Raw genomic sequence first — 13,453 nt, 5'->3', positions numbered from 1 at the left:
CATGCATAATAGGCAACCAGGCCCTTGGGTCTCTCTCGCTCTCTCCTTCTGTTTCAGCGTTATATTTTCTAACGAAAGCGGTTGTTACTTTTCATATCTTTACTACGCAGATATCCATAAATTGAAGCTGGAAAAATACATACCTAGCACCACTTACCATATGAATAGCCCCATATTTAGCATAAGTGATTCAAGTTAATGCAGTCTGGCACTCCATTAAATAGAAAGAGAATCTGATGCAATCTAAATTTCAAAGCTGCTCGCCTGCAATGTTCTGGCATCCTCTCCAATGACAAACTCTCCACACGTTCGCCTAGTTTAGCAGCAGCAGCAGCAGCAGCAAACCCACGTACTGCTGTCACCTTAGTCTGCATTGAAGTGCGTTGGGAGAGATCATAATTAAGTTGAGCACAAATGAACAGGCCGACAGTGGTTAATTCGAGGCTGAAAGTCGGAATTATCTCTGATTTCTAAGCTTTAGAGATGTGATCTTTCTGTTAAAGGAGCGTGTGTTAAAAGTGATGTATAAATAGTGCACTGTAAAAATTCTATAAATATTTATTGTCAGTCCCTTTGGGCATGTACATGAACAGTAGAATGGAACTGAGCAAAACATCAAATGCTCCAGACACAGTTTTCTCTCATTGTGCTCTTGCTGTAAGCAGCTTTAGCTCACTTACTTTGCGAAATAAATCCAAAGTCTCTGTGCTAAAAACAAAGGTTTTTGTTTCAGGGTCCATTTTGCTTTTATATCTAAAAAGAAGTTGAGTGTGTGACAAGCCATATTTGCACTTCGTGAACTTGGAAGGAGCTTATGAAGAGAAATTGAAGGCAGCGTGAGATAGCAGCACTCCATATGAAAAGAAAACAAAAGGCTGGCAACAAGGAACACATGCTGCAATGTTTTCCTGAGCCAAGGACGGCAACAAATCCAAAACGAAGATTTTAGAGAAGCATGTTGCTCGGTGAGCTTCACCTGCATTTCCTCCTGTGCGGCTCGAAAATGAAACAGGCACAAAGGAAGAAACAACATTTGGCGTCATTTTGCATGAAGTCATGCTTGTGATGTAATTCCACCTGTCTCACTTTCCAAACTTGTCTCAAGCCCACCTACGTGGAGCTGAACTAATACAGCCTGACATGATCCCCGTTGATATGTTCCGGTGTCCTAATCGGCCTCAGACATATGTCATTCAGGCTATGGATCATTAGCGTGCCCTCCAGGGGGAAACATATCATGCAGTTGAGTCGATGATGATTCAGAAATGAATACCTTCTCCGCGTTTTCTCTTCCCACTCTGTTCCCAGAGGTAGAAAAGGAAGACGGCTGCGGAACAAGCGTGGCGAGCTGGTGCGATGCTGTGGAGACAAAGGGAGGCATTTATCTGTATTTCCATATGTGTTTAACATTGGGAGATACTAAATCGTTCAGCCAAGAAGCCTTTAATAGATGAAGCATGTGCGCCTTATGCCTTAGTAGACCACGCTGTTTGCAGGCGATGCATTTTGTCGTTGCACATTAAAAGTATTTTCCATATAAATTGGCTGGCGTACGGCGTGATAGATAAGCTCGAGAGCAAGAAAGGGACAGAACTGGGAGGGAGAGAAATCAGTGTCTCTGAACGAGCCGCGCTTTGTTGTCATATTGTTGCATTTGTGTTCACACGTTTCGATTTATATTTCGACGCACTTGCTAACAAAGATGGAGAGGCGTTGCACGGTAATGGAGGAAGATTAAAAGCTGTTTAAAAGAGATTATTTGGGGAGTCTTTGCACCTTTATACCTGATCTGCTCTTTCCCCTTATGCCTCACATATAAGGACAAACACACACATGTTGTGAGATGGTTTCACTCAGATGCATTTGCTTTGGAATGCATTGTCTCAGTGTAAAGTGGGATCTCACACACAGACTTACATTTACTCACACAGAAAAACTCACACAACAGTCAAGGTTTCATTGGACATGGAAGCACACATCGCCTTCCTGCTTTCCATCTCGCCACAGGGCACAGCAGTGGGGTGTTGTACAAGCATGCATGTGTGTTTTTTAGTTTCATTCCCAAAGCTGGTTTGAAGACAAGCAGTCTTCATGAAAGAGTTATAGGTGAACTGCCATCCCTTAGTTTGAAATCCCAGACATACACACCTGCATGACATAAATCAAGCCAGTAAGGTTGATGCAAGCGGAAAGGTTTCCATCCGCGTCCACTGTTTCATACAAGCTACCTCTCCACAACTACAAATGCTTGACACCTATATGGGAAGCTAACACAGCTAATTGTGGAGCATCGGTTTACCTGAATCACTTGCAAACTTTTTCAAGAAAGTATACAGGGTGACCTCAATTTACCTGACATCTGAGCTTTGCACTGCAAACTCATTCAGTCACTTTGTTTAGCCTCTGCTTCTTCTGTTCAGTCAGAGTGTAGATCCACTCTGCTGCTTTTCTGTTCTGTTCAGGCAGTTTGCTGAATAGCAGATTTTGTTGGATGAATACAGCAGGCCATAAAAGTCATGCTCGGTGGCTGACTTAATTTTGTCCTGCTCTGCTTTTAGCTTCATTTAAACTTTACTGCAAAGGCGGAGAAGTTGGCTCTGTGAGAAGTCTGGATTTCTCTCCCAGATCACTGCTGAGGAGTGAGCTGACAGCAGATGGATGGACAGATTGTTATTGATGTGAATAGAATATGCTCTGCTGGTCAGCTGTTAAAAACCACAGCTGAAACCCAGAGGTTTTGCATGTGTGTGTGTGTGTGTGTGTGTGTGTGTGTGTAAGTGTGTGTTTCCCTCAGATGGTCTCTTTTTTCATCACAGACTTTTCAAACGTACTTCTTTTGCGACACATTCAGATACAAACAATTCACACTTCATAGTCCTTTTATACTTTTCCAATTAAGATAAATATAAAACGCTTTCCTTCATGCATTCTGCTAAAACAGTCCATTCTCTGTGTTAATTTACAAACCATCTTATCTTGTTTACATTATAGTCATTTCACACTTCACAATGTAAGAGAAAGTCTGGTTGCAGTAGTTTGTAAGCGTGATCTGTCCTGTGGTATGATTATTTTTTTAAATCATGCATTACACTCTTGATTGAATTTTTCAATTAACTAACAGACAGTTGAGTCTACAAAATGTGAACTTTTGAAAAATGTCAACATAAGATCTCCAGCGTATAAATATAATTCAGTAGGTGGAATCACACTGTAGTAATGTGGCCCTTTCTTCAAAGATATTATCATGAGCAAGCTATATTAGGGCTTTAAAGAGTTCTCAGTAACACCCCCAGAACGCTTTAACATCTGGTGTAACTCAAGCGTGCTGGAAAGTACAGTACTGTGACAAAGATGAAACATTTCCATAAATCTGGCCTTATTGATAAACTGAAATTTCGATTCGGCTCTACAAGCTGCTCTATAACTGTTCTGAGGATATGTGAAGGAATTGTGCACCCTGGTGCCCGTGGCCGTTTAAATTGATTTACAAGGCTTGCTTTGCAATTCCAATTGCAGTTTACTCATGATTCACACACCTTGCCTTGTATCTTCCACTGTTTGACTCTCACTGTGAGTCATGGCTGAACACGTGCAGCGTGTACAGAACTCACACAGAGAAACACACAGTCGACTGTACGCACTGGTCTACTGCCAAAATCCTTTCAAAATAAATATAACCAGTCCACACAACGAATTGGTAGGAATAAATATGTTGGAAATGGTAGCCGATAAACTATTTTAATTGTGACATTTGGACTCAGCAGACTTAAATTCATGAGAAAGCTGAAGTTTTAAACAAGTATCTTAAGCTAGCATTTTCTCCAAACGTAAGCAGGGGTGACTCTTCTGGTTGTAGAGAGCCAATATAATATAATAGAAGTCTCTGTAAAAGTGATTGTACTGCTCAGCTGATTTACTCCATCTCCACGACAAATACTTAAAACTTTATGAACTCAACAGGTCACGTATAGTCTTACACACTACAATGTAACATTCAACAAAGCCTTAAGGTGGACCTGCGTTGTGATTGACAAGTCGCTACCTGTCCCGTGCTTTCTCAGTCTGTAGTGTTTTCAACGAGGATGTTGGTGACACCGAGTTAAACCACAAATGAAGACCCTGGAGTTTAGTTGCAGCTTGTTTAATTGTCTCCATGAACATGTGGTGAAAACTGAAATGACAGAAAATAAACTCCATCTCAACAGGCAGAAGCATGTTTACATCAATAAAGTGCATTACTCTCACTAAAACATTCATGTTAGCAAATACACATTAATATCCAAAGTTATCTGTACAAACTGTCATATAAAGTAACTTACGGCGTTCCGGCCTGATAATTCGGAGTAGATGGCATTAGATTACATCTCCATACTGACTTTAGCATGAGCCTGTTTCTCAGCAAAACCGAGCGCTTGACCCAAACCGGAAGTGCTCGACCGGAACCGGAAGTGCCCCGCCAGAACGGGAAATACATTTTAGCGATGTTTTCCTTTTAACTAAAACGTATGTAAAGCATGAATTATTCATTTTAACAACACATTAATTTTTTTTAATGGCAAATCTTTTTAGAATTATTTATTTCAAATTTAAGAACCTATTTATTCAGAGAAACGCCTTAAGGGCAACACACTCCCCGCCTGGCCTCTCGAGGCCACTATGCTAAACGAACATTATGCATTCAGTCCTTTGGCATGAGGAGGATAACTTCTGTAACTGGTCGCATAAATGTCTTTATGCACCCTTCAGTACATATCTTTACCTCAATTTTCCTTACTCGATCGTCCTTGCTTGGGAATGTGGCAGTGACCCTGGCCATGGGCCAGCTGTTTCGTGCAACCTGCTTGTCCTTGAGCAGAACCAGGTCACCAACTTGGAGGTTTCTGCGCGACCCGGTCCATTTCTGCCTTTGCTGCAATGTGGGTAGATACTCTCGCCTCCAGCGTGTCCAGAACTGGTTGGAAAGGGCTTGGACCCGTCTCCATTGTTTGTTGTAGAGGTCTTTATCCGAAAAGTCTCCAGGTGGGGATAGGAGGCAAGATTTCTGCGTAAGGAGCATTGAAGGGGATAGGACGAAGGGGTTCTCTGGATCAGAGGATACTGGGACGAGCGGCCTTGCATTTATTATGGCTGTAACCTCAGCCATGAGTGTGCATAACACGTCGTGAGTCAGTTGAACCTTATTTTGTAGTAGCATGGAGTCCAGGATTCTGCGGGCGACTCCGATCATGCGCTCCCAAGAGCCTCCCATGTGGGATGCGTGTGGTGGATTAAACTCCCAACTGCAGCCTTGGACAGTTAGGCACTGTTGGAGTGATTTATCCATTCCAAGTTCCTTTGAAGTGCTAATAAAATTGGTGCCACGGTCAGATAGCAGCTGTTTGGCGGGGCCTCTCAGGGCGAAGAAGCGGCGGAGGGCGTTTATGCAGCTGGATGTGTCCAGAGATTCGATTACCTCAATATGCACAGCTCTCGAACTCATGCAGGTAAACATGATGGCCCACCGCTTACTTTCAGCTACTCCGCCCCTGGTACGCCTGGTTGTTATGGACCACGGTCCAAAGACATCAAGGCCGACGTAGGTGAAAGGAGGACAAGTTTTTAGGCGTTCAGGTGGTAGGTCCGCCATGAGTTGTTGTTCTTGTTTTCCACGTAGTTTGCGGCAGGTTAAACATTTGTGGATTACTGAATTGACTAGTTTTTTGCCGCCTAAAACCCACAGCCCAGCAGCTCTGATTGCTCCTTCCGTCAGATGACGACCTTGGTGCCTTGTTAGCTCGTGATAATGGCGAGTGAGCAGAAGGGAGATGTGACTGTTTTTTGGAAGAATTACTGGGCTCTTTTCAACACTCTCAATTTCTGCGTGTTTGAGTCGGCCTCCAACAGAAATGAGACTGTCCTGTAACATTGGGCTGAGCTTCTTGAGGGGGCTCTGTTTTGAGATTGGCTTGCCAGCATCAAGGGCAGAAAGTTCCTTCTCAAAGTATGCCTTCTGTGTCTCTTTGAAGATGACAGTTTTTGCTTGAGCAATCTCCTCTGGAGTTTGAGGCAGATGACATTTGTGCCAGCCTTTGCATTTTTTGTTTGGATTAGTCCCATTGAAGGACTTTGCAATGTGGATAAGATTTGCTATGGCTCTGACTAAAGACTGAAAAGTAGAAAAGTGCTCAAAACGCTTACAGATGAGTACTTGGAGGTGAGTGACGTAAGTTTTTACTTCTGGTCTAATTTCTGAGTCTTTATCTGGTTCAATCAGGTCAAACCTTCCACTCAGTTGTGTTGTCTCTGCGGCAGGACGGTGGATGAAGGGTGGTCCGGTGAACCAGGTGGACTTTTTTAGTTGGAATGCCGACAGTGACCTAGACGCATGGTCTGCTGGATTTTCCTCTGTGCGCACATAATGCCACTGTTCTGGCTTTGATGACTGGCGAATGCGCTGTACTCTGTTGTGAACGTATGTGTAAAACCTTTTTGACTCATTACAGATGTAGCCAAGCACTACTTTACTGTCCGTATAGAAATGCACTGCATCAAAGTCTAAGTCTAACTCATCTTGGATGAGGTCAGCCATTTCTGCTGCCAAGACGGCTGCACATAGTTCAAGTCTTGGTATTGTAGGTTCTGACAGGGGGGCTAGTTTTGCTTTGCCCATTATGAACCCAACCTCGACCTTCCCATCTGTTTGAACTGCCTTTAAGTAGGCCACAGCTCCTATGGCCTTAGTAGATGCATCTGAGAACAAACACAGTTCCTTTCGCTTTGCTCGACTTAGTGAGGTGGATGTGTAGGTTCTGGGAACATGTAGTTCTCTTAGATCCTGAAGGGAATTTCTCCATGTTTCCCATCTGCTTCGTTTGTCCTCTGGAAGGGGTACGTCCCAATCTGAACATTCTGAAGTAAGCTCTCTGAGTAGGGCCCTTCCTTGGATTGTAATGGGTGCCAATAGGCCCAGGGGATCGAAGACGCTATTGACAGAGGACAATACGCCACGGCGAGTGAATGGCTTGCTTGAGGTGGCCACTGAGTAAGTGAATGTGTCTCTTGTTATTTCCCAAATGAGTCCAAGGCTTCGCTGGGATTGTGTCTCTTCACCACTTAAATCTAAGTTTTTAATGACAGGAGCACAATCTTCTGGGCAGAAGGCCTGCATAACTGCCTGAGAGTTGGAAACGAACTTATGCAGGTGTAGGTTGGATTCAGCGAGTGAGGCTTGTGTTCTTTGAAGCAAGTCTATAGCCTCAGCAGGAGAGGGGACAGAGATCAAGCCGTCATCTACGTAAAAGTGCCTCTCCACGAACTTTACTGTATCTGCACCATAGTCTTTCGAACCTGCTCTGATGGCCTTGCGTAGTCCATAAATGGCAACAGCGGGGGATGTTGAGTTGCCAAACACGTGGACTTTCATCCGGTACTCGACAACTTCGTTGTTTGGGTTGTTGTCCCTATGCCACAGAAAACGGAGGAAGTTGCGGTGGTCTTCGCGTACCATAAAACAGTGAAACATTTGCTGTATATCTGCCATGATTGCAACACTTTCTGTCCGGAAGCGGAGAAGAACTCTGACAAGTGTGTTGTTTAAATCAGGGCCAGTAAGGAGGACACTGTTAAGAGAGACACCCAAGTACTGGGCGCTAGAATCGAAGACAACCCTGATCTGATTGGGTTTTTGGGGGTGGTAGACTCCAAATGTTGGAAGATACCAACACTCTTCTCCCTTTTCCAGTGGGGGGGCCACCTCAGCGTGACCATTGGAGAGGATTTTTTCCATGAAGGCCACATAATGCTCCCGCATTTCAGGTTTCCTATTAAGGGTGCGTTTTAAGGAGGAGAACCTCGTGGCTGCCTGCTGTCTGTTGTTTGGTAATTGCTGGCGGGGTTCCTTAAATGGAAGTGGGGCGACCCAACTGTTGTCCACGTCTCTGTACATAGTATTGTCCATCATTTTTAGAAAGAGAGTGTCCTGTATTGAGTGAGCTGGCTTGTTGTCGTTATCTGTCCGGTTAAAAACTGTTTGACCCAGAGTTTGTTCGGGCGCTTTACCTGGCCTGTTTGTGTGTGGCATTTCTTTGAGTTGCAGGAGGCTACTGCATGGTTTGAAAACTGTAGGGCGGCCATTTTCCAGAACGACTGTCTTCAGGGTGCTGACTGTAGGCCTATGGACATTACCCAGACAGACCTCCCCAACTACAACCCACCCTAGGTCTAGGCGCTGGGCGAAGGGGGCATTATGGGGGCCGTTAATTCTCTGCCTGACCTTGTGTGCCTGTAAAATGTCTCTCCCTAGTAGCAGGAGTATTTCGGCTTTAGGGTCTAGCTCTGGGATGTACTTTGCTATGGTACGGAGGTGCGGCTGGTGTAGCACTGCGCTGGGAGTTGGGATTTCATTCCTATTGTTAGGGATGTCCTGACACTCTATGAGCGATGGTAGAGGGATCACCACTGACCTATCCAGTGACTCGATATGGAAGCCTTCAGCTATTTTACCCCATGTTTCTACAACACCAGAGCATGTTCTAAGATTGTAGGAGAAAGGTTCACTTTTAATGTCAAAAAGTTCGAAGAACTCAGGCTTGGCTAAAGAACGATTGCTCTGATCGTCTAGTATTACATATGCCTTAACAGCTCTGTCTTTGTCACCTTTAGGGTACACCCATGTGAGACATATCTTGGAACATGAACGTCCCCACTGACCTGGACCGCACACGTCTGTGCAGCTTGTTGTGACATCAACCATGTCATGACTGTTTTCTCTCTCCCCGCCATTCTCTTGTGCCGGAGGTGGAGCCTTGTTGGTCTGTGGTGGAGGACCGGGATGCATGGCTGCATCGTGACTTGTGCTGTCACATTCAGAACACTTTACCGAAGATTTGCATTCCTTCGCAAGATGAGTATCTGAAGAACAGCATCTGAAGCACAATCCTTTCTCTTTGAGGAAGGCCTTCCTTTCGTCCAGTGCTTTATTCCTAAATGTTCTGCATCTTTTGAGTGGGTGTGGCTTGTTATGTAGTGGGCAGTTCTGGTTAAAGTCCTTGTTAGGGGGAGAAATATAGGTTTTGTGTACAGTAATTGGCTTGCTGGAATTTAAGTTTTTTGCAAAAGGTTTTTCTGGTTTTAAGTTTTGCTGTTGGAAACTTGAATCATTGCGTTTCTTTGCCTCTTTACATATGAATTCACAGAAGTACTCAAAAGGTGGGAAACAGCCTTGGTTGTTCTCTTTATATTGAGAGCCGTGTGACATCCACCTCTCCTGAAGTCCATATGGGAGTTTGTCTACGATTGGGCTGATTCCACGAGAAGTGTCCAGATAGAGTAGACCAGGCAGATGGCCGTCTTCCTTAGCGCCTTGAATCTCTTGCAGTAAATCTCCTAGTTCACGAAGCTTGACATGATCTTTGACTGTTATTTTGGGGAAACTGTCCAACCGTTGGAAAAGTGACCTTTCGATTATTTCTGATGCTGCATAACATTCATTCAGTCTTTCCCATGCCTTGCATAGAGCTAATGTGGGGTTGTTGACATATACTGAACGTATGCGTTTCACCTGATCACTTGACTCTCTCCCTAACCACTTTGTCATGAGATCTAGCTCTTGAATGGGGGTGAGTTGGACTTCAGCTGTTGCACTGGTAAATGAAGAGCACCATGCTCTGTAGTTCTCTGGCCTATCGTCGAACTGGCCTGAGATTATTAAATCTCGACGTGCCATGTATTGGGCAAAGGGCTCTGCTGGATTTAAAATGCTGGCCGTGGTGTTATAGTTATGCTGAGGTACGAATGGTGAGCCGCATGGGTTGAGAGAGGTAGTTTTGTTTCACCTTTCAGCTGGCTGGGCTTATTTAGAGCAGCAATATTATCTTTGGTAAGTCTTGTTTCAAAGTTGATGGGTTGTGGCTCTAAATTGCCTTCTTCAGAGGGATGCCACGTTACAAATGTGTTGGGTGAACTTGCTTGGGGGCAAGAAGTGGTTGGTAATTTTTGTGGACTGGGAGATAGCTTGGTCTCCATTTGAGATCGTACATATTCATTTGTACGTTCTAATTTTACGCTTTCTGATGGAGATTTTCTACTCTCAGGTTCTTCTTGTATAGCTTCAGCTTCCTCTAGCACTTCTGCTTCAGCTACAGCAGCATCAGCTTCCCTCTGTAATGTTAACACTTCTAATTCTGCATCTATTTTTGCCTTTTCCAGTTCGCTTTGAGCTTTTTCAACCTTTAACTGTGCTTCTTTTGTTGCATAGCATGCTCTCACCTTGGCAGCCTCTGCTTTAGCTCGAGCATGGGCAGCGCTTACTGCTGATCCAGATGAGTGGCTGGTCCTTAAACTGCGTGCAGACTTGTTACTGGATGCCATTTTGACCGTGATGAATCACCAGTAGCCGCCTTTTCACTGTAGTGTTTTCAACGAGGATGTTGGTGACACTGAGTTAAACCACAAATGAAGACCCTGGAGTTTAGTTGCAGCTTGTTTAATTGTCTCCATGAACATGTGGTGAAAACTGAAATGACAGAAAATAAACTCCATCTCAACAGGCAGAAGCATGTTTACATCAATAAAGTGCATTACTCTCACTAAAACATTCATGTTAGCAAATACACATTAATATCCAAAGTTATCTGTACAAACTGTCATATAAAGTAACTTACGGCGTTCTGGCCTGATAATTCGGAGTAGATGGCATTAGATTACATCTCCATACTGACTTTAGCATGAGCCTGTTTCTCAGCAAAACCGAGCGCTTGACCCAAACCGGAAGTGCTCGACCGGAACCGGAAGTGCCCCGCCAGAACGGGAAATACATTTTAGCGATGTTTTCCTTTTAACTAAAACGTATGTAAAGCATGAATTATTCATTTTAACAACACATTAATTTTTTTTAATGGCAAATCTTTTTAGAATTATTTATTTCAAATTTAAGAACCTATTTATTCAGAGAAACGCCTTAAGGGCAACACACAGTCACTTCCACCCCTTGCTAATCACGTCCCATTTCAAATGCGCTCAGCAAGATAGCAACTGCCCCAATGCTCAGCGTGAGGCTACAAGATGGGACCTCGCTAATCAATAGGTGAAGTCGTTGCGCACACACTGGTCTTTTGTGTGCAGATGAAGTGGAAACAGCACACACAGGCATACACAATCAGAGCAACCTTGTGTCAGTGATATTTTCCAGGGTCCTCTGTGCTTTTGCACACTTTAACCATCTGTCGCTTGCTTTCTCTCGCTGAGAAGGCTTTCCACACACACAAGAGTAATACAGTCAAACTAGCCATCTGAGCCAGAGCAAGAGAGGGAAGGCGATTAAAAGGTGGCAGGGAAAGAAAAAACAAGTTAGAAAAAAAAAAAAAAAAAAAGATGGATAAGTATGTGTTTGTGTACAAGAGACAAAAAAAACCTCTAGGCAGTGGAACTGTGCATAAAAATACAAACATATACAAAGATGCCTATGCAAAATCCCACCCATTAATGATTTCCAACAGGAACAAAACTCGTGTTTGGAGTTAATCTCAGAACAATGGGTACATTTTCAAATGGGTGTTGATTTCCCCACCAAGTATTGATGTTAGTGATTTGTAAAACTGCCCTCAGGCTTTACTGAACAAAAGCTATGAGGGCAGACTTAGGTCTACAGTTCATTTTCATATTATGTGCACAAAATGCACATTTAGTAACTGTTACAATACAAGTTTCACAAAAGTTGTCTTTAGGGCTGAAACTAGTGTTTCTTTCCATGTGTGATGCAATCACTCACTTGAGATGGATGTAGCTTTTAGGCTTATAAAGTGAAGCCAACACAAAAGTGGTTTCCAGATAGCAATATTTGTATTTTCAGAAAGACTTTGGGTCCTACTGAAATCTTTGGGAAAGCATCCATTGGCCCCACTAAAAGCACTTTTCTTAGGAGATCATGGGATTAGTAACTTAGATTCTTATTACATGAAACATCAAGTCCATTTTGTACATTTTGGTAATTTCTGAGTGTCAGAAAGGAAGATTTTCATTGCATTGCATAGGCAATCAGTTTCACGGTCAGATCCGTCCTATGCTCATCACATCCAGTTTCAAAACAGCAAAATGGCGAAAATGCTGCGCTTTGTAGCAGAAATCAAAAACCATTGGGTGGTGCCACAGTGACCGTGCCCATTTTTAAAAATACTTTAATAACAATACTAATAAGTGAGTGACGTTTTACTTTTTGTGCATCCATTGATCCAAAATTCAAATTTTCTTTGGCCCTTGGTGAGCTCCAGTTGAATGTGACATATTCTATAAAATTTCTAAGCAGTCAGTCTCATCTGTAATGGCTCTATGTTTAATTTTCACACAAACAAGTGAAAAAAACTAATCACTTACCAAAGAAAGTTATAGAAAAGCAGAAATATATTAAAGAAATACCTCACAAAGATCAAGTCTAAAGTGACATTTAACACCGTCTATGTGTATGTAACTGTGATGAGTCTCATGGGTACCTGCATGGATACACATGCAGTGTATACGAGGCGATACCACCAGTCACCAGAACCTCGCTTTACAAGCCCTGTAAAGCTAAATGTGCTGGAAATAGAAACCCTCCTTTAACCAAGGGACCCCACATGATTCTGCACAATTTAGAGCCCTTCAGCATTTCCCCTGCTGAAGTGTCATTGAGCAAAATCCTTTTAATTCGAGGCTGTGACTTAAGCAAAGAGTTGTGCACTATCACCTAGTTATCACATTACTGAAGCTGTGATTCAGAGTTAACCTTGTGCAGCATGGATTTAAAAGAAAGACTGCACACAGACCTTTATCTCCCAGATTATATTAAATCTGCTTGTATTAAATGAGTGTATTTGTCCAGATATACATATATTGGTTTTCCTGCATGAATTGGTGTAGCAGCGGTCTTAGCGTTTGAGCATCTGCTTGACTGAATGTCCTTTAAGCAGACGTGAAAGCCCTACCAGCTGCTGTCCAGTCACTCAGTTTGGCCTCTGGTGTCACAGAAGAGGGATGAACTAAAACAAAAGGCATCAATCAGACTTCACTGGTTTGTTAAAGATGGGATCAGTGAACTATCAGTCACCATGCACACAACACATGTGAACACGCGCACACACCCAGTGCTGCTATTTTTTAATATTATCATTACAGAAAGTCTTCCATTCTCTGGTTTTAGGACACCTCAGAGGCAGCTTGATGGTTTCTGCTTGTTTTGTTTGCTCATATATTGCAAGAAAGGAAATATGAATTTGCATAATGAAGTTGTTTTACGAGTAAATGCTGATTCATTATTTCCATACTTTGACTGGTTCTGTATATGCAATGGAAACCCAAAACATTTCTGCAAATGCAACTTTTACCTGGATGAATTAAGGATGTAATAAAAAAATAAAAATTAAAAAAAGCTACTGTGAAACAAATTCTCCAGAGCCTCGACGCAGTGTCTGACACCCCCCCCCCCCGCAGTCGTCCACTGCCA

At 43.1% G+C, this 13,453-nt stretch overlaps 2 protein-coding genes across 5 annotated transcripts in view; one reads left to right on the top strand and one right to left on the bottom strand.

The window, feature by feature from the left end:
- The window catches only part of agrn (agrin), a 283,985-nt gene that overhangs the window by 139,802 nt on the left and 130,730 nt on the right, over positions 1-13,453 (top strand). The gene's annotated exons all lie outside the window — the stretch shown is intronic.
- Positions 3,728-11,159, bottom strand: LOC308408035 (uncharacterized protein). 3 transcript variants are annotated; one of them, XR_013973750.1, is made up of 3 exons: positions 10,641-11,159; positions 4,320-10,492; positions 3,728-4,171 (listed from the first exon to the last, which is right to left on the bottom strand). XR_013973750.1 is itself a non-coding variant. In XM_080900084.1 (3 exons), the coding sequence occupies exons 2-3, from the start codon at positions 9,701-9,703 to the stop codon at positions 4,142-4,144; spliced, it is 4,974 nt and encodes a 1,657-aa protein (XP_080756210.1). In that variant the 5' UTR covers positions 9,704-10,492; positions 10,641-11,159; the 3' UTR covers positions 3,729-4,141. The 3 variants fall into 3 exon arrangements, 2 of the variants coding, with proteins under 2 accessions (XP_080756209.1, XP_080756210.1); XM_080900084.1 differs by having other exon boundaries at positions 3,729-4,171; positions 4,760-10,492; XM_080900083.1 differs by having other exon boundaries at positions 3,728-10,492.

The sequence above is a fragment of the Rhamphochromis sp. 'chilingali' genome, assembly GCF_963969265.1.
Source record: "Rhamphochromis sp. 'chilingali' genome assembly, chromosome: 12".
Classification (NCBI taxonomy): domain Eukaryota; kingdom Metazoa; phylum Chordata; class Actinopteri; order Cichliformes; family Cichlidae; genus Rhamphochromis; species Rhamphochromis sp. 'chilingali'.
Note: the sequence above shows the minus strand (reverse complement) of the source record. Positions and strands in the feature narration are given on the sequence as shown.